Here is a 20,833-nt window from a genome sequence, read left to right as displayed (position 1 = left end):
CTACTCTAGTCTGTTTTTCCCACATCAAAATGCTTCCATATCCTTACTAGTATAATGTATCTGTGAGCTTCCCACAGAGCTATATTTGCCCAAAGGGGCAGAGGGCCCCTTCTCAGGGGGCTTTATCTGAATGTATTTATGCAGCTGTGGTTACCAGGTACACCAGAGGGAGGTTGGGCTCTAAATGAGGTGTCTCCAAGGAGATGGGTCTCTAGGGTCAGTTCTCTAGAGAAGCAAGAATTATCAGCCCCTTGGGATCCTCCTGCTTCTCTGGTACAAGCACTTCTGGAAGCAGGCACACAGCAGGGGTGGCTTATCAAGCCTGCTCCTGTGGCAACATGCTCTTTAGTAACCTCTAGGGTGAGAAAGTGAGACAAGGGAGTTTCAGAGCAGTCCAAAACTTCTACCCTCCACTGCTTAGGAGACAAAAGTAGGTAAGAAAATAGCACATCGAGTATTGCCCCATTTTGAATGAAAAAATTATACAAAAACTTGTTTTAAACTTTTGGGGTTATGAGTCCCTTTGAGAATCTGAAAAAGCCTTTTCCCCCTACCTCCCCCAAAAAACATATCTGACATACATTTCAAGGAGTCCATGGACCACTTCCCATTCATGGACTTGTAAGGTATCCCATTGCCTACCCTCCACCCACACACATAACCAAAAATACACCAACTGTGCTTATGTCTAGGTAGTAAAATCCTAGAAGACCTTTTTTAAATTCTTTTTTTTGTTGTATTTTCAATACACCTTTTTGACTGTTTTGTTTAGCATAATCAGAAAAAAATAGTGTTACATAAAAACTGAATCTTGAAACAAAAGTACACACCCCAAAGGCTATCTTCCAAGCATCCCACAGGCCTTTACAAGCCCAGACATGCCGAACTCAGGTGAAAGAAACGTTTTTACATTATTGATCCTAATACTGTATCTTATTTTTAAAATTTTTATTACTTATTTATTTTTTAAGAGACAGGGGTTGAGGAGTTGTCTCATTATGTTGCCCAGGCTGTTCTTGAACTCCTGGCCTCAAGCAATCCTCCCACCTTGGCCTCCCAAGCAGCTGGGACTGCAGGTGTGCACCACCACACCTAGCTTGTGTATTAGATTTGGCATATTTGAACTTAGATCTAAGATACTTTAACTAAAGAACTCAAAGGAAAATTCCAAATCTATAAATCTGATAATTTTAGGTACCTTCACAGGTATTCTCCTAACTGAATATGTCTGAAGAAAATGTTCCATTAACTGTCTCAGTTAGTTAAAAATCTCTTTCTCTCATGCTTACCCCTTAATCCTTTTAGACCTCTGATGGCTATTTATCTAGCACTACAACTGCATTTCCCTAAGTGTCAGTCTAAGCTAAAAGGGAACTCAATAAAGTTGCATTGTCCAGGAGGCAGATTAGACCCCAAGAGATCCCCTGCAGACTCTATCCCTGAAACACAGCTATGGAAGGCAGCTCCAAATGAAGAAACTACAGTATAAGTAAAACTGGGAAACTACAGTATAAGTAAAACTCCTTCTCAAAGAGTTCTAAGGACTGTATGGTACAAGACACAAGGAAGAATATGCCTCAGAAATCACTTTATTCCAAAGAAACTTAATAGTGTTCCACCCTAGACAAGGCATTCCTGTGCTCTCATCTTCCAATGCAGGTCCTCAGCAGACACGAAAACACCAGGATCTGACTCTCACAAAAGAGCCCTGAGGCAGTTCTTTTTTTTTTTTTTTTTGAGACAGAGTCTTGCTCTGTCGCCCAGGCTGGAGTACAGTGGCGCAATCTCAGCTCACTACAACCTCTGCCTCCCGGGTTCAAGCGATTCTTCTGCCTCAACCTCCTAAGTAGCTAGGACTATAGGCGCGCACCACCACACCTGGCTAATTATTGTATTTTTAGTAGAGACGGGGTTTCACCATATTGGCCAGGCTGGTCTCGAACTCCTGACCTCGTGATCTGCCTGCCTCAGCTTCCCAAAGTGCTGGGATTACAGGCGTGAGCCACCGCGCCGGCCTGGCAGTTCTACTAATACCTAAAGGGCTGACTTAAGCCCAAAAAGAATCAAGAGGAATGTCCTCCATCATATCTTTTCTCTTACTGTTATTTATAACAAACAAAACGTCAATGAGGCCACAATGGCATAGTCACAGAAGTACCAGGAACAGGTGTTGACAGGATCAGCCAATAAGAGTTTCATAGACACTGTTCTGGAATTCCCTTTTCCTATGATGGGCTGTGAGTGGAAATGGAGGTGGGGGCTGAACGAGAAGAGTTGGGATGCTGCTGAGCTGAGGTCCTGGATCAACTCCCAGTTACTGAGCTGCCAGAAAAGCTGCTGCTGGCTCAGCCCAGGGAGGGGAGTCAGGCTGGTAGGACTGCTTGCCTGCTGAGGGCAAGACTCCCATGGTGTTGTCCTCTGTCAGAGGGGCAGCCTGGCAGAGCAGAAAGGACATGTTCTTAGAGGCAGGCAACTGTAAGTTCAAATTCAGGCTCTGCCACTTGGTCACTATGTGACTCGGAACAAATCAATCTTTCTCTCTCTCTCTCTCTCTTTCTCCTCTCTCTTTCTCTCTCTTTCTTTCTTAAAAGAAACAAGGTCTCTCTCTTTCTTTCTTTCTTTCTTAAAAGAAACAAGGTCTTGCCCTGTTGCTCAGGCTAGAGTGCAGTGCTGTGATCATAGCTCACTGTTGCCTCAACCTCCTGGGGTCACAGGATCCTCCCACCTTGGCCTCCCCAGTAGCTGGGAGTAAAGGTGTGTGCTACCATACCTGGCTAATTAACATTATTGTTTTGTAGAGTTGGAGTCTTGCCATGTTGTCCAGGCTTGTCTTGAACTCCTGGCCTCAAGCAATCCTCTGCCCTGGCCTTCCAAAACACTGGGATTACACGCGTAAGCCACTGTGCCAGCCAAATTCTTTAAACTCTTTCAGCCTCAGTTTCTTCATCTATAAAATGGAGATACCAATACCCACCTTGCAGGGTTATTATTTATTTAGTATGGAATGACTTATGGGGTAAGTGTTAGCAGGTACTTATTAAATGGTAGGGCAATTTGTTGCCACTTGCCCCAGTCAAATCCATTTGTTACTCTACAGCCACAGTGGTCTTTCCAAAGTATAAATCTAACTTCATAGTTCCCTACTTAAAACATTTCAATGACTCCCCTTTGCTTCTAAGATAAAGAGCAAACTGCTGAAAACCTATGAAGCCCCAGATTTCCTGGTCTTTGGTGAGCTCTCTCTCCCTTGCTCGCCTGTGCTCCTTCTTCGTGATCTCAGAACAATGTAATCCTTCCCATCTTGAAGCCTTCATAGAGGTTGAAAGTCTCATCTTCCTAGATCCCATATACCTGGTTAACAACTTCTTATTGCTTCTTTGGGAAAACTTTTCTCAACCTCTAGACTAGAGCAGGTCTCCAGGCAATGCTCCCTTTGCCTCTTTCACAGTACTCAGGCCAGTTTGTAATTACATTCATAACAATCCATACTATGTCTTAGGCAGTAAGATCAAGAGGTAAAAACAGTGCCTTTTAAAAAAATTACCATTTAATCCCCAGAGCTGAATACCAAGCACAATGTCTGGCCCATTGTAGAAGCTTAAAACTTTTATTGAATAAAGAATTGAAGTTCAGAGGAAAATTGGAAAGCATTAGCCTTTAATCTGCTTAGTAGTTATGTGCAACACTTAACCATGTACTGGACAGCATGACACTGATTAATACATATCCTTTTCTTTCCTTAATTGATTTTTAGCTTTGTTGTATACAACTTTGAATGTCCAGTGCTTCTATAGGAGAGTGGGGCTCAGGGGAGACACTCCATGCTGGGTAAGTGGCATAGAACAAAAGGAACTGTTAAGTGGGCTGGACAGGAACATAGAAAAGGTAAACTCTACCTTGAAAGCAGCTGTGGTCTGAGATAAGTATTTTTCCTCCCCTAATCTTTCCTTCTCAGGGACATTTACATTGACCTCTCTTTGTTGGGAGGTAAAGACTTCACATGGCAACACTTACTTGTTCCCAGGAAGAAATCATATGACGTTCAGCAGGAGGCTTTTCTATGATGGTCACCTCTGTCACACCTGGGGAAGATTCTGGAGGAGAAAAAAGAGTCTGTAGAGTCGCAACTGGTCCACTGTCATACATTTCTATGTTAGATGTTGACTAACTATTGATGACTGCTCTAAGAACACCGAATCCTTCTCATAAACACTTATTACCTCTGTGATCAAAGCGGAGAACTGGTTGGCCTCTGAAAGGCATGGTCCCATAACCTAGGACAATGTAGTCTACCTGATAGAAAGGATATGCACAGACTGTGCTCTATACTGTCATTGCTCAGTCATTAATCTTATTGAACAAAAAACAGAGATTGTAGATTCCTAGTGATTTCACACTGAAATTCTCAGTGAGCTAAATCTATATATTCAGGATAAAGTGAAAAGAAATGGAGAATAGCAACCCATTAACTTTTATAAGACATAAAACTTGCTTATTAACTTTTCTTCTAAATAAAACTCATCTTGGACATAACCTTCTACTCTATGAGGTCTAGGATTTCAAAGCTGGGTTAACAAAAAAAATAGATTCTATCCAAAAATATACTAAGATAAAAAGTAAGTCATATTTCTAAATCCTTGAAGTAGGAAAAGGTCTCCAAATAATCTGGTCTGCTTCTCTTTGTAGAGCTGTGTTCTATCATTCACTCTGAGGGAGAGCAGAAGCCACCTGGGAATACTACAGAGTTCAATACCTCCAACAACATTCTCCATTTGTCTGTGGCCATGCAGACTCAAGATTCTGAAATCCTTAATCCAAGACTTAAAATTTGTCATAAAAGCTGTTATGACTTGAATTCTGTCCCCACCTGCACAAAAAAAGATATCGAAGTCCTAACCCCCAGTACCTCAGAATATGACCTTATTTGGAAATAAAGTTACTGCAGACATGATTAGTTTAGATGAGGTCATAGTGAAGTAGAGTAGACCCCTAATCCAGTCATTGGTGCCCTCATAAGCAGAACAACATGTAGCTAGGTGTGGCAGTGCATACATGTACTCCCAGCTACTTGGGAGGCTGACACAGGAAGGTAGCTTGAGTTTTTAAAATCTCTAGGACTATGACAGAGACTTCTAATCATTTTATGTGGTTCACTGATCCTATAATTAAGCCAGTGCCCTTTTCATGCATATAAAATTTCCTCCAAGTTGCCAGAAACTCAAATCTTGGGATGCAGCAATAGCCCAATATAGGAACTAAGAATTCTAGACTCTACCTATTCTAGTCTTGCTTTATACATTTACTAGTTGTATGACCTTAGATGGGTCTTCACTTCCCTTCACCTTCAGCAAGTCACAAGAGACCTTAGGTTTGAAAGAGGACACATACAATTATTTACTGTTTATAACAGGCCTACATGGAAGGCTTATAGGTTCAGACAAAACTACTGTGATGCTACTGCAGATGGGGTCATATCATACTTAAGCTTGGAATACTCTCATGATAAGGTAATTGGCCAACATATTGACTTTAATAAATTTCAGATAAGTTGCTTAGGAAGTATCCATTGTAGAGACTCCTATATCCAATATAGTACTTCAGAATTGGTGAGGAGAAGGTACTGGGGATATGGAAGAGAAGGGCATGCAGTAAATTACGTTTGTATAATGCTCTGTTACAGGAAATTGGCATAAATTATCCCATTTAATCTTTCAACAATCTTGTGAAGCAGGTATCCTTACCCTCGTTTTAAAAGATAAGGAAACTGAGGTTCAAGGGTTTGAAATAATTCATAAAATGAAATATCTGACCAAAGTTGTGGACATCAAGCCTAATGCTGTTTTTATCATGTTGTCTTAGTAGCCTATCATTTTGGTGAGATAACTAAAAACATTTGCGGATGTATTGGAAAGCAACAGAAATTGTACATTGTCCTTGGCCTATCAAGATGCCATATATGAGAAGCAATATCTGAATAGGCATAGCCATTCTCCCTGTCCTGCCTTTGTGACCAATGACAAGCATTTGTCAGCCGCCTGGCTGGAATAACCTGCATGGCAAGAGTAAGAGATATGAAACTCAGATCTTTAGACTCAGCACAGTCCACTCTAAGTAACTGTGTGATATGCCGTGGATTAAAACTCTCTGTGGTAGCTTACTCCAAAGGTGGGTGCTATCAATTCCTTCCTTCCCTGCATGCCCATAGCACTTCTCATTGACAAGTGAGTCTATTTCTCCAACTTCTTGAGTTTGGAGTTGGCCTGAGAGTGCCTTGCCCTATAAAATATGGTGAAGAAATGGTGGGCCAGTTTTGGACTTAAAATTTAAGAGAACTGGCAGTTTCCCTTTGCCTTTCTTTGATTCCTGAGCCATCACATACTAAATCCAAGCTACTCTACTGGAGACAGAGGGCATACTGAGAAGTACTGAGCGGGGCAGACATTCGAGTGCAGAAGCCATTTGATGATTCCAGTCCCAGCTGCTATCTAACTGTGACCACTTGAGAGACCCCAAATGAGAACTACCCCAGCTGGTTCAGTCAATCCACAGAGCTGGCAGAGATAGTTAATTGTTGTTTCAAGCAAACTATGTTTTGGGATGATTTGTTATTCAGTTATTGATAACTGGAATATATTTTCCAGTGAAAAACAGTCTCTCTGAGGTATTTAATGAGGACCTGCTATGTCCTAAGCTTTGGGAAATTACTACCAGAGATTAGGAATTTAAGTAGGAGATACTGTTTGAAGAAACTTATTGCTTAGTTAGATAAATAAGGCAAACATGAAACAAAAGTGAAAACTCAAGATAATATGTAATTATGTGTTAAACTAGGTGATACTGACTGTCAGGGCCACAGGAGTTGAAGGCAGAGGGAGGTTGACAAAGACTGAACAAGTGATAGAAAACATCAGAAACTGCACACAGCTGATCTGGGCCTTGAAGGATGATGTGGCAGTTACTGCAGACCGGCTCAATTAACACCTCCTCCTGTTCCCCGCTGGCGTGCTTTCCTTTATTTTAGACTGGTTAGCTAAAGACCTCATTTCCTAGATTCCATTGCAGTTAGACTCCCTCTGGTGACTGGGATGCCTGCATGGAAACATACACTCATAAAGCCTGGAAGAAGGGAATCAGTAGATGAGGAAGAGAAAAAATGGGGAGATCAGGTCTTCTTGCAAGCACAGTTTCACAGGTGTTTTGGTCTCAGAGGCCCGGAAGTTGTAGCGGTGGCTGCGGCAGCAAAAGCAGTCACAGTTTTTGATTCTGCAGCTATCCTTCTGGGAGTCTGAAATTTTGAGAGCTGTGGCTGGTTGTTTTGCCAATGTGAACAGCATTCAATAAACCCCTGGAAGTTGAGGCTTAAACAGGCTTTCCAGGGAAGAAACACTGCATATATATTGTTGAATTTCACTATTTAAGAAGTGTATTCTATGTGACCACTGACAAGATGGAACACTTCAGAAGATTGTGCATGGATTCCTCTAGATTCTACCTATGTATTTTCCTCCTGCTAATCAATGTTATAAATTATACTTGGGATTAAAACTGTTTCTGAGTCCTGTGAGTCTTTGCAGTGGATCTGGTGGATCTAGATGTGTGGGTGGTTGTGGGATCCCAGAAACATGCATCCATCTTTTTATATTTAACATTTCTGATTGAGTTTGATTTAGGTATGTTTTTGAAAACAGCAAATAACTGGGTTTTGTGAGTCAGGTTTAAGTCTTTTTCTATTAGTAGGTGACATAAACCTATATGTACATACTTAAGAGACAGGGTCTTGCTGTCACCTAGGCTGGAGTGCTGTGATGTAATCATAGCTCACTTCAGCCTCGAACTTCTGGACTCAAGTGATCCTCCCATCTTAGCCTCCCAAGTAGCTGGGACTACAGGTGCACACCACCACACTGGGCTAATTTTAAATTTCTTTTTTTTTTTTTTGTAGAGACAGGGGTCTCACTATGTTGCCCAGGCTTGTCTTGAACTCCTGGTCTCAAGTGATCTTCCCACCTTGGCCTCCTAAAGCACTGTGATTACAAGCATAAGCTGCCATGTCCAGCCATGACCATTTACATTTATTGTTATGACAGATATGTTTGGTCTAAACTCTATCATAATAGTTCATAATTATGTGTGCTGTATTACACTTGTGTTTCTTTTTGACATGCGTATCATTTGCTCTTTTCTTTCAAACATTTAGGGGAACGTTTTCTATTGCTGAGTAATAAATTACCACGAATTAGCAGCTTTAAACACCCTTTTATTAAGTCATGCTTCTGTAGCTCACAAGTCTGGCATGGCATGACTGGATTCTCTGCTTAGGCTGAAATCACTGGTCTTTCTTTACACCAGGTGTGCTGACAGGTATTTTAACTGTTCTATTTTCATCTGGATCTTGGGGTCATCTTGGAAACTCATTTCTGTTATTGACAGAATTCAATTCCTTTTGGTTGCAGGACTGAAGTTTCTATTTCCTTGCTTGTTGTCAGCTGGGGCCACTCTCGGCTTGCAGAGGCCACCTGTATTTCTTGTTAAAAGGTCCCATCCATCTTCAAGTCAGCAACAGCCTAACGAATTCTTTTCCTGCCTCAAATCTCTTTGACTTCCCTGTTAACAGCTTGTTTTAAAGTGCTTATGTAATTAGATCGGGCCTACCTGGATAATCTTGCTTTTGCCATTTAATGTAACATAATTGAGGTGTGGTGTCTCATCATCTTCACAGTCCTGTGGATTAGAGTAGGAATTCTAATAGTACCGTGTTTAGAATTCCTTTTTAAAAATAGCTTTACTGAGACATAATTCGCATACTATAATTCACCCTTATAAAGTGACTTTTATATTCAGAGTTATGCATCCTTTCCCCCAAAAGAAACCCATACCTATTATATTAGCAGTCCCCTTTCCTACCAGCCTCTGGCAACCACTAATCTACTTTCAGTTTCTATAGATTGGTCTACTCTGGACATTTCATATAAATGGAATCATACACGTGGCTTTTGCAACTGGCTTCTCTCACTTTGATTTCAAGATCATCCATGTTGCAGGATCAGTACTTCATTCCTTTTTATGGATAATTTTTTTGTTGTTATATGGATATATCACATTTTATGTATCATCAATTGATGGACGTTGAGTTGTTTTCACTTTTGACAATTATGAATAATGCAGCTATGAACATTTATATGCAAGTGTTTTCATGTAAATATCTTTTCATTTCTCTTGGAGAAATGAAATCCAGAAAAGGAATCCAAAAATGGAATTGCTGGGACATATGGTAACTCTAATCTTTTGAGGAAGTACCAGACTAGTTTTCAAAGCTGCTGTGACATTTTACATTTTACATCCCCACCAGCAGTGTATGATATCTCCATACTCTCACCAACAATTGCTGTATCTGTCTTTTTGACTACAACGATCTTAGTGGGTGTGAAGTGAAATCTCATTATGGTTTTGATTTGTATTTCCCTAATGGGCTAATGGTGATAATTATCTTTATGTATGCTCACTGGCCATTTGTGTATCTTTGGAGAAATGTCTACCCTGATCCTTTAAAATTGAATTATTTGTCTTTCATTGAGTTGTAAGAGTTCTTTGCAGATCTGTAAGTCCCTTTTCATATATATGATTTACAAATATCCTCTCCTATTTTTTTGGATTGTTTTGTCACTGTCTTGACTGTATCCTTAAAAGCACATTTTAAATTTTGATTAAGCCCAATTTATCTATTTTTCTTTTGTCGCTTATGCTTTTGTAACCTAAGGCCTGTTTTCTTCCAAGAGTCTTATGGTTTTGGCTGTTACATGTAGGTCTAAGATACTTTTGGAGTTAATTTTTGTATATCATTTGAGGTAGAGGTCCAATTTCATTACTTTACATGTGGAAATCTAGAACCATTTGTTGAAAAACTATTTTTTCCCATTGAGAAGTCTTAACATACTTGTCAAAAATCAATGAATCAGGCTGAGTGCAGTGGCTCACACCTGTAATCCTAGCACTTTGGGAGGCCACGGCAGGTGGATCATGAGGTTAGGAGACAGAGACCATCCTAGCTAACATGGTGAAACCCCGTCTCTACTAAAAATACAAAAAATTCGCCGGGCATGGTGGCAGGCACCTGGAGTCCCAGCTGCTCAGGAGGCTGAAGCAGGAGAATGGCCAGAACCCAGGAGGCAGAGTTTGCAGTAAGCCGAGATCATGCCACTGCACTCCAGCCTGGGCGACAGAGCGAGACTCCATCTCAAAAAAAAAAAAAAAATCAATGAATCATAAATATGATGTTTATTTTTGGACTTTCAATCTTATTTCATTGATCCAGATTTCTATTTTTATGCCACAACCACTCTGAAGACAACTGTGGCTTTAAATTTTTAAAATTGTAGTAAAATACACATAACATAAAATCCATCACTTTGGTCAATTTTAAGTGTACAGTTAAGTGGCATAAAGTACATTCACACTGTTGTACAACCATCACCAGAACTTTTCCATCATCTCAAATATAGTATAGGGAAATGTGAGTAAGAGGAACTTTTTTCCTGTTTTGGAAAGAAAAGTTTGTCTTGGCTACTCTGGGTCTCTTTCATTTCTATATTATATTTTAGGATTAAATCAGCTTTTCGATTTCTACAAAACAGACAGTTGAGATTTTGATGGGAACTGTAGATCTGAGATTTGTAGATCAATTTGGGGAGTAACAGATTTTAACAATATTAACTCTTCCAATCCATAAACATGGTATGCCTTCTCATTTATTTTGGTGTTCTTTAATTTCTTTCCACAGTCCTATGTGCTTTTCAGTACATAAGTCATGAACATCTTGTGTTAATTTATTCCTATTTTATTCTTTTTTTTTTTGAGATAGGGTCTCACTCTTGTCACTCGGGCTGGAGTGCTGTGGTGTGATCATAGTTCACTGTAGCCTCAAACTCCTGGGCTCAAGTGATCCTCCTGTCTCAGCCTCCTGAGTAGCTAGGACTAAGGCATGCACCACTACACGTGGCTAATTTAAAAATATTTCATAAAGACTATGTTGCCCAGGCTGGTCTGCAAGTCCTGGTTTCAAGCAATCCTCTCACTTTGGCCTCCCAGTGTTGGGATTACAGGTGTAAGCCACTGTGCCAGCTACATTTTATTCTTTTTGATACTATTGTAAATTGAATTGTTCTCTTAGTTTTATTTTTGTATTGTTCATTGCTGGTGTATAGGGTTTTTTTTGTGGATTCCTTAGGATTTTTTATATACGAGATCATGTCATTGGCAAACATAGTTTAACTTCTTCCTTTTCAATTGGATGTCTTTATTTCATTTTCTTGACTAATGCCCTAGCTAGAAACTCCAGTACAATGTTGAAGAGAAGTGATAAAAGTGGAATTCTTGCTGTGCAGAAAAGAGTGAACATAGCAGGCCTGAGACAATAATCCTTAGAAAGGCCTGCCAATCGGGCTGCCAAAATCCTTTTGTTGTAATGAATCATAGCCATGAGTAGGACTATCTCCTGAGTCCTGTAATCCTGGCATCAAATCATTGAATCTGGTGTGATCTTGGGGAACCCTAATACAATTTTTGTTCCTGATTTTAAGGGGAAAGCTGCCAGTCTTTCACCATTACATATGACGTTAGATGTGGGTTTTTCATAGACGTCCTTCATCAGGTTGTCTAGGTCCTTTATCCTATCCTATTTCTAGTTTGGTTTTTTTTTTTTTTTTTTTAAATCAAGAAAGGATGTTAGATTTTGTCAAGTGCTTTTTCTTTATTAAGATGATTATGCAGTTTCTGTCTTATTCCATTAGTAAGTTGCATTATATTAATTGACTTTTTTTTTTTTAAGTTTCTTTTTTTTTTAGTGACACAGTCTTGCTATGTTGCCCAGCTGCACTCATACTGGACTCTAGTGACCCTCCCACCGCAGCCTCCCCAGTAGCTGGAACTAAAGACATGGGCTGCCATGCCCAGCTATTAATTGATTTTCATATGTTAAAACCACGCATTCCTAAATCACACTTGGTCTTGGACTTCTTCTATTAAAAGACACACATTTTAAAAATCAACCGAACAAATACATAATTTCAAGTAGTGAAAGTGCTATAGGGATAAAAGAAAAAGCAGGGTAAGGAAAGAGAGAGCAAGAAAGACGGTGGCTATTCAAACTATATTCAGGGAAGGTTTCTCTGAAGCAATGACATTTGATCAGAGATCTGAATGACCTGAAGAAGCGAGACATTCAGAGAAAGATAATTCCAGGTGCAAAGACTAGCAAATTGCAAAAGCCTTGAAGCAGGAACCCGCTTAGTGTGTTTAAGGTACAGCTAGAAGGCCATGTGAGCAAAAGAGTGGAAATAAAGTCAGAAAGAGATGAGAGCAGATCATACAGGTACTTGCAGGTCATGGTACAGACATTTGGATTTTATTGTAATTGTGATGGGAAGACACTGAAGCATGGTTTTCAGCCTTCTTAAAAGACCTTTCTCCTCGGTTTTCTGGCTAACTCCCATATGTCTTTCAAAATCTAGCATCATCTCCTCTGTGACATGTTCTTTAACATCCCTGATAAGATCAGTCCCTTCCTCTGTGACATCTCTGAGTAACAGTAGATTACTGACCTCTCTTCACATTCCTAGGGCCCTCATTTGTTTATTTTTTCACAGAACTGTGTCTTTTTCATATTTTACCCTCACAGTCTAACATAGTGGTGAGTACTAAAGAAACGTTTGATAGGCCAAGCGCAGTGGCTCACGCCTGTAATCCCAGCACTTTGGGAGGTCGAGGCGGGTGGATCACCTGAGGTCAGGAGTTCGAGAGCAGCCTGGCCAACATGGTGGAACCCCGTCTCTACTAAAAATACAAAAAATTAGATGGGCGAGGCAGGAGAATTGCTTGAATCAGGGAGGCGCAGGTTGCAGTGAGCCGAGATCGCGCCATTGCACTCCAGCCTGGCCAACAAGAGCAAAACTCTCAAAAAACAAAAAACAAACAAACAAACAAACAAACAAACAAATGTTCGATAAAAGAAACACTCTAAGTCATTCAGTGGTGCAAGGTGGGATTCCTTTCAGACCCGAAGTAGTTGTCGCCCTGGGAGGTCGGGCGCATCACTTTTCCCTCAGAGAAAGGGCTTGGGTCTCGGGGAGAATGCCCTGGCTGAGAATGCCTCCTAGGGGGAGATCCAACCTCCCAACCGTCAGGTGTTTGCTGTGTTCCCTTTGCACGACTTTGTACGTCCTTCCAGGGTGGGACCTTGGGTGGCGTAAGTGGAGGAACCTTCAGGCTTCCCAGTTCCGCCTCCGAACACTCCTGGCAAACACTTCCAAGGCCTAATCACAAACCCAGGTCCCCCATTTTCCTCCGTAACAACGGAAGTCACAACAACGATGTCCACTCCTGTTCAGGGGCCAGCGTCGTGCCGTCCACCCCACACCTCATCCCTCCGCTCCTCCTTCCTTCTCCTCCACACCCTCTCGGCACCGTGCCCCCACCCCTCACCTAGGATGCGCGTGATGCCCAGGGTGAGCTTCTCCAGGTGCGGCTTGCTGCAGCCCAGCCCCGGGGGCGACGCCTCCTCCTCCATGGCTCGCGAACCCGATCCGCGCGCGGCGGGAGCGGGTGGAGGACCGGGCCCCGCCTCAGCGCCGAGGCCAAGTTCATGGCATGCCGGGAACTGTAGTTCTCGGTGTCTGAGAGCGCGGCGCAGTGATGATGGGGGCCCGGGGTTGGTCTGACAGCAGCAGCTCCGCGGGGCGCTGGTTCCCGCGGCCCCGCCCGGGCCCCCACACCGCACCTCCGGGACGCAGCTTCCCTTTCGCTCCGACTCTCTCGCCCCGCAAGGGCCGGCCGCGCAGGAGGGGGCGGGCCTCTGCGTGGTGCGGCCAATCGGGACCGAGCCTGCAGGCCGAGGCGTGGCGGCCCCGGCGCGACGCCCCGAGTGGCGGTTGTTTCAAGATGGCGGACGTGGCGGGCCCCTCCCGCCCCGGTGCCGCGGCGTTCTGGAGCCGGGACTGTATCCTTTGCCCGCCTGACAGGGGGCGCCGGCGCCCTCCACGGGGCGGCGAGGGGCGAGCCGTCGCGTGGCAGTCTGAGAGCGGAGGAGAAGCTCCGAACTAACCCCGGGGACGAGGACGTGCTGCTTGGCCTCAGTCTAGGTGCTGGGCTTTCCCCTTGCTTGGGTGTTAGGTGGCCGAGAGACTGGTACTGTCTCCAGGTGCGGGGACACGGCGCAGATGCTTCCCAGCCCTCACTAGCGGTGAGCTCAAGAAAGATAGCCTAGAGTCCAGGCTCAGCCTGGAGCTGGGAGGGCCCTCCGAGGTCCCTCTGCCCACCCTCTCAGAGTGCCCCCACGCTGACTCTGCGAAACGAGCTCGAGGTTAAGGGAGGAGTGGGTGTTGGCTGGACAGGGAGCCTTTTTGTTTTGATTTAGGATTGTCCTTAGTCTGCGTTGGTAGGAACAAGTCAGGACCTTGTCGGACTTCAAAGGCCCTCCAGTGATGATGTATTTTAATACTGGGGTTTTAGGAGAGGTTTGGAGCTTGGTTACTGGGATGTGGTCTGGTGGTGCTGGTTACTGCGTAAGATGGGAATCATTGTGCCTGCAAGTATTGCTGACTTACGTGTAGAGTGTGGGTCACTGGCAGTCATTGAAGTTCTTGGATCGTTGTGAGGTGGAGAAGCAGTGGAACTTTTTAGTCCAGTGGTAGTATTACCAGTTCAGCAGCAGTGATGAGATGTTTGTGTGACAGGAGTTTCTTTCCCTGGAGTAGGTAGACTCTTAATCGCTTGAGCTTTGGTCCTGATAATTTACTTCACGTTCCTTAGAGGGGTTACTTGAGAGAGGGAGGGCAGTCAGTGTTACTGAGCGCTTGCAGAGGCAGCTCTTTTTCTGTTGGTTAGGATTGGTGATGGCTTTATTTGAGGCGTTGCTGTCACCTTTGGCAGAATCACTCTTTGGGCATTCTTCTTAGCTCCCGGTAAAACTTCCAAAACTGTGTTATCAACTCCTCTGTTGAGTTACTAGGATTAGTGTCATGTGTAGAGAGAGGGATATGTTTGTATTCTGTGCTGCTCGTGTTTAGTGTTTGCACTTACTAGACATAATTACCATGTGTCTCTGATAGGTTGGTGAAAAGGAAATGAAATCATGTACATACACTGTGGATAAGAGCATACTCGTGCGGTGTGCAAATTAAACATTTTTTCCTTTACCTATCAGAAGAGAATATGTGCACTGTGGACAACTTGGCCGAATTAGGAAGTTAGGAAATTGGGATAAGTCTTTTCTCAAGAAACGCTGCTTCTGCATTGACAGGATTTTGTGATGGAGGAGCTACTTGAAGATTATTAGCTTATAGCATCCTATGGTATTGTTCAAATACAGAATCAGTGGTTGAAGGGAACAAGCTATTGCAGTGGGACTGAATAAGTTAATTAATAGATATATGGACTGAACTTATGCTCTTGGTCTTCGCACCCAGTACTTTCACTTACTCATGTAGTTATATCACTCCCTGTTTTATGTAGAAGTCATATATACTGCCTTATGTCCTGTATTCTGACTCCCAACATTTAATGTAAAATATTTGCCTTCTCATTGATAGTGAGGAATTGAAATTGTACAGGGGAAAAATGGTGGTGATTATATCCTATAAGATCTAATTCAGATGTATGAAAGGAATTGCAAGGTTACTAGTGTCACCTTTTCCCCCAGCCTATTCCACATAATGACCAGTTAACATCGAGCCTCAGATATTTTCATTTTAAATCTCCATAGAGAATGTCACTGTAAGCAATGTCAAATGTAAATTTGTTACTGAGTATTTGCTGAAAAGCATAATGATAGTTATTAACCATTTGATTTAGCTACATGTCTTTGGATCTTGATCCCTTTGTCATATTGATTATTTCCCAGACCACCCTAGAGCCTTTATAGTAGAATTTTCAATAGAAAAAGACCAAAAAGTATGTACCTATAATCTGGTATTCTTTTCACACTATTGAAGAAAGATTTTCAATACTTCACGTAAATAATTAGAGAAATGTGATGGAGAGATTTCTTAGTCCTTGATGTTTCCATCATGAGAGGACAGATCATCTGTGACTGAATGCCCCCCGCTTTTTTTTAAACTGTTGTTCTTGTGAGTTATGCGTCTCCTGCACAGTATGATTCAGCAGTGCTGTTTTGCACAAGGTATGTTTTAGTACCTCATGTGTAAACAATGAGTGTGTGGGGTTGTCATTTTATGGGTTAAATCTTCCAGCAAAATATGCTCCTTCAGTTTAAGTTGGCTTTGACCTTTGTTACAGTTCCTAGTAATGTCAGAATGAGTTAATGTTTCAGCAGTACCTAAATTTGACTGCTTAAATGCACTCAAGTGTATTACCATTAACAATATCAGGGACTTGATATTAAAAAATACGAACTGCAAGTTACTTGGTCAAAACATAACAATATAATCTCTACTGTTGAGTTTTCAAATGAAAACAAAGATTTTATGTTGTGGTAAAAATAATATATTAGCCCAGAAAGTCTCTGTGGTTGAAAGTAATTACATATACATGTATTGCTGGTAAAACTCAGCAGATTAGAGTAGAATGGGCAGTACTGAGCTTATTTCCTTCAAATCCTGGAGGTCTGGGATAGAGGTACATCTTCCTCTCTACCACTTCTGCCTGGGTTTCTAATTACAGTTAGCCCTCTGTATCTGCTGATTCATTCAAATGTGGATGGAAAATATTTAAGAAAAAAAAAGAAATAACACAACAACAACAACAAAACCCAAATTAAACTATACAATTTAACTATTTGTATAGCATGTACATTGTTTTAGGTATTATAAATAATCTAGAAATGATCCACTAGTAGGCCCACTCTACATTTGGTATATAATGTGTCTGTTTGACTTCCCCATAAAATATACATTTGTTGGGAAATTCTACATTTGAAGGAGGTAAATATTTGAGTTCTTAATATAATGAGATGAAAATACATTACAAATTATTAGAAAGGATAGAGGCAATTTCAGATATCCTTATTTAAAAAAATTGAAGTCATCTATTTAGAGTTTTATATATTCGAAAAGAAGTTTGGCATGGATGTAGCTGAAAGTAAAAGATTTTGTTGGCCGGTTGCAGTGGCTCACACCTGTAATGCCAACGCTTTGGGAGGCCAAGGCAGGTGGATCACGAGGTCAGGAGTTCAAGACCAGTCTGGCCAACGTGATGAAACTCACATCTCTACTAAAACTACAAAAAAATTAGCTGGGCGTGGTGGCAGGTGCCTGTAATTCCAGCTGCTTGGGAGGCTGAGGCAGAGAATTGCTTGAACCTGGGAGGTGGAGGTTGCAGTGAGCTGATATCGCACCGCTGCACTCCAGCCTGAGCAACACAGCGAGACTCCGTCTCAAAAAAAAAAAAAAGTTTTGTTTGCATATTTTGAATCAGAGAAAAATAACATTGAAGGTTGTTGGACAATGCCTCATAAAATTAAATAAATACTAATTTTATTCTTTCATAGATGGAGCCAGACATTCTTTTGTGTTTGAGGGTACAACACTGAACAAAATAAAACATAAATCATCACCTTCTTGGTGCTTACATTTTAGTGAAATGAGATCAGGTCATGGATAAGGAAAATATATGTTCAATGATTATTGGTGCTGTGGAGAAAAAATAAAGCAGGAAAGAGACAGTAGGGGAGGTAGGTAGGTTGTGGGAAGAGAGAGTTTTGTAATTTCAGGTACCTATATGGTTAGGAAGTGAAAGCTTCAATCAGAAGGTGACATGACATGACATGTGACATTAAGTCCTAAAGTGAGCCATGAAGATATTTGGGGAAAGAGCTTCCTGGGTAGAATAAATCATACATGCAGAAGCTATAAGGTAGGAGCTTGCATAGCTCGTTAACAATTGTAAGAAAGCCAGGAATGAGTGAGAGGAATAGTAGTAGGGAGTGTGAGATCAGAGATGTAACAAGTTATAGGGATCAGATCTTGAGCATGGTAGGCTGTTGTTAATACTTTGGCTTTTAATCTAAATTAGAAATGACATAAGTATTAAAATGATCATTCTAACCACTGTGGGAAAAAATAGGCTATTAAGAGAACATGCCCAGAAGTGACAGAGAGCAGTTAGGAGCTTATTGCAATAATTCTGGGAGAGGAAAAGTTGAGTTGGATCAAGGTGACAGTTGAAAATGGTGTGTTATAATCATAGCCTGTCTAAATTTCTCCTTTCGAAACTCACACTAGTTCTTTCTGTCTTAAATTTCTTCTACTTTTTAAATAGTAGGGCTTCTTGGGATATTTTATGAATGCACCATAGAAGATTAAATAATGTCTTTGTGTTTGCATGATTGACTTGCCCTCAGCGTTTTTTCTTCAAAGCTAAAAACCATCTTGAAATTATTTACTCTTCAGAATTGTCAGTTCCCCAATATGACCAAACTGGAGCACTTAAGTTTTTGTTTACAAAAGGAAAGGGAAAGGAAAGGAACCTAATATTAGAGTATATATTGCAGGGTAACCCACTTGAGAGTGGATAAAAGTTTCATGGAACAAGACCTTCCAAGATTTTTATAAGACGTGTAGTTGTAAATATGTAAAAGTGAACTTTTAGAGAATATTAATTTTGTTACATTTAATTCAATTACTTTGCTTTCTAACTTTGTTTTTAATTCAATTACTTTGCTTTCTAATTTTGTTTTTAAAAGTTAGTTATAAATTCCCAGGTCAAAAGAAACTATGAATTATAAGAGTTATACAGAACAGAAATGGCATTTGGATGCTGGATAATATTATTGTATTTTCCTTCATGTTCTCCTGCATAGTTTCTGATGAAGAACAATCAGTAGTGTACGTTCCAGGTATGATTTTCTATGTTAAAATTTGGGAAACTTACTTTGGTCCTTAAATGTTAGAAGAAAATAAAGCTGTTAGAACAGTGTTGCAGGTATAACTAACTGGATGCAGAGCAGTACATCAAAACCTAAAATTTGTTTTTTGAATATTTGGCATAACCTTATTAAGGTTTGAAATACTGGCTTATCTTTGGGATTGGCTGGCCCAATCAGCTTTTAACGAACTTGTAGAACAGTTCGTGTGGTAAGGGGCAAAAGATTCTTTTCTTATTTTTTCTTTTACAAATGATAGCCAAATTTAATATTTCAAAGAAAAGTATGACCGCTGCTTGATACAGGGTATATGTAAGAGACACTTTGAGTTTAATGGTTGTAACTAGATGGTAGTAAAGCAACTATTGAAGGCACCCTCATTATATAGGGTGAAAAGATTTCCCCTAAGTTAACGTATATTTAGCATATTGTAATTTCTTGGTTTTAATGTGACTTATGAACATTAACAGTACCCTTTGCAAATATTTCAGTTAAGCTGGACATGGTTGCTTGATCCTGTAGTTCCAGCTACTCCAAAGGCTGAGGTGGGAGGATTGCTTGAGCCCAGGAATTCGAGTCCAGCCTGGATAAACATAGGAAGACCCTGTCTCTTTAAAAAAATAAAAATAAAAACAAATTTCAATTGAATCTTTAGTGTATTCCTTTAAAACATATTCTTTTTATGATTTATATATTAAGAGCTTTAAAATTAAGTTTATAAAGTATAAAGAGAGTTTCTTCCATCAGTTCCCTTAAAGTAGAGGATTCCAAGGAAGCAGGTGATGGGGGAGGGTTTAAGATAATAAGATATAATTTTGAAATCTTGTTTAATGGAAATCCTTAGGCATTTCTACTGAAGGAAATGTCAGATCAAGACACAAGCTGACAAGTCCAAAAGCTGATGTTAAACTTAAGACTTCCAGGGCGACTGATGCTTCAATCTCTATGGAGTCCTTAAAAGGCACAGGAGATTCAGTAGATGAACAGGTTAGTATTTTTTAGTCTTTGTTTTCCTTGTTCTTCAGTCTTTATGAGTGCTGACCAAAAAGGGTAGAAGAACCTTTGGAAGTATACTAGGTGATAAACAAACATTCTTAAAAGATACAGGGGATTCCAGGATCCTTTGGTGATGCCAGGTTTGAGCCTAAATTATCTAGATTACTCAAGGATTTTGCTCCAAAACATACGACTTGCTTTAAGCGTTAGCCATGATGATGTATTATCTTGATTTGTCTCAAAAGAACTAGCTTCTGATCTGTGTGGCATTAGTAAATCAAACTGACAAGAATTGCTTTTTTAATTAGGCATCTTTTTGATTTTTATTCTTGTGAATTTATTTGATGGATGAACCCTTTTACATAAGAAAGATACATTATTAAAGAAAATTAGCCCTTATTATTTCCCTCAGTTAGAAAACAGTATCATAAAGATTATTACTTTTGAGTCTTTATGATATCTTTATCTTTCTTACTATTGCTATGCCACATTATTGATTTGTCCCTTGTAAAGATGAGGGACAAATCAATGACTGGGCATATTAATAGTATCGGTGCATTCCTTTGGCACATGTCCTATCTGACCAGTTTATTTTACTTTAATTTTTGTTATGTTTACTGTCTGCAACCAGAGTTATTCAGTACCACTTCACACTCACTAGGATGTCTACACAAAACTTGTATATGAATGTTCTGGAATCTATAACCTGTGGACCAAATCCTTCTCCTGCCTGTTTTATAAATAACTGTTTTTTTGGAATACAACTGTGCTCATTATTTTACATAATTGTCTATGGCTGCTTTTGTGTTACAATGGCAGAGTTGCTACAGAGACTGCATGCCAACAAGCTAAAAACATTTGCTATCAGACCTTTTATAGAAAACTTTTTTTAGTCTGTGAATTATGTTCTCAAAGATATTTCCAGTGTGTCTTTTATTACTACAGGATTTTACTGTGATTGAATCA

At 40.6% G+C, this 20,833-nt stretch overlaps 2 protein-coding genes across 15 annotated transcripts in view; one reads left to right on the top strand and one right to left on the bottom strand.

Moving 5' to 3' along the window:
- TPGS2 (tubulin polyglutamylase complex subunit 2) overlaps positions 1 to 13,815 on the bottom strand; it is a 48,951-nt gene extending 35,136 nt beyond the window's left edge. For 4 of the 8 annotated variants that reach the window (XM_077974670.1, XM_015121733.3, XM_015121735.3 and 1 more), the window contains exons 1-2: positions 13,477 to 13,598; positions 4,015 to 4,094 (exon numbers count right to left, since the gene is read on the bottom strand). In XM_077974670.1, coding sequence (XP_077830796.1) covers positions 4,015 to 4,094; positions 13,477 to 13,561 — 165 coding nt within the window. In that variant the 5' untranslated portion in view covers positions 13,562 to 13,598. 8 annotated transcript variants of the gene reach the window in all.
- Positions 13,816 to 13,920: 105 nt separating this feature from the next.
- KIAA1328 overlaps positions 13,921 to 20,833 on the top strand; it is a 399,175-nt gene continuing 392,262 nt past the window's right edge. For 4 of the 7 annotated variants that reach the window (XM_028838138.2, XM_028838137.2, XM_001106820.5 and 1 more), the window contains exons 1-3: positions 13,921 to 13,990; positions 18,809 to 18,844; positions 19,716 to 19,858. In XM_028838138.2, coding sequence (XP_028693971.2) covers positions 19,851 to 19,858 — 8 coding nt within the window. In that variant the 5' untranslated portion in view covers positions 13,921 to 13,990; positions 18,809 to 18,844; positions 19,716 to 19,850. Of the gene's footprint in view, positions 16,172 to 18,808; positions 18,845 to 19,715; positions 19,859 to 20,833 lie in introns of all 7 variants that reach the window. The other 3 variants (XM_077974822.1, XM_015121740.3, XM_077974823.1) reach the window with 2 other exon arrangements.

The sequence above is a fragment of the Macaca mulatta genome, chromosome 18 (assembly GCF_049350105.2).
Source record: "Macaca mulatta isolate MMU2019108-1 chromosome 18, T2T-MMU8v2.0, whole genome shotgun sequence".
In the NCBI taxonomy this organism is placed as follows: Eukaryota; Metazoa; Chordata; class Mammalia; order Primates; family Cercopithecidae; genus Macaca; species Macaca mulatta.
This window is presented reverse-complemented; position numbering and strand designations above follow the sequence as displayed.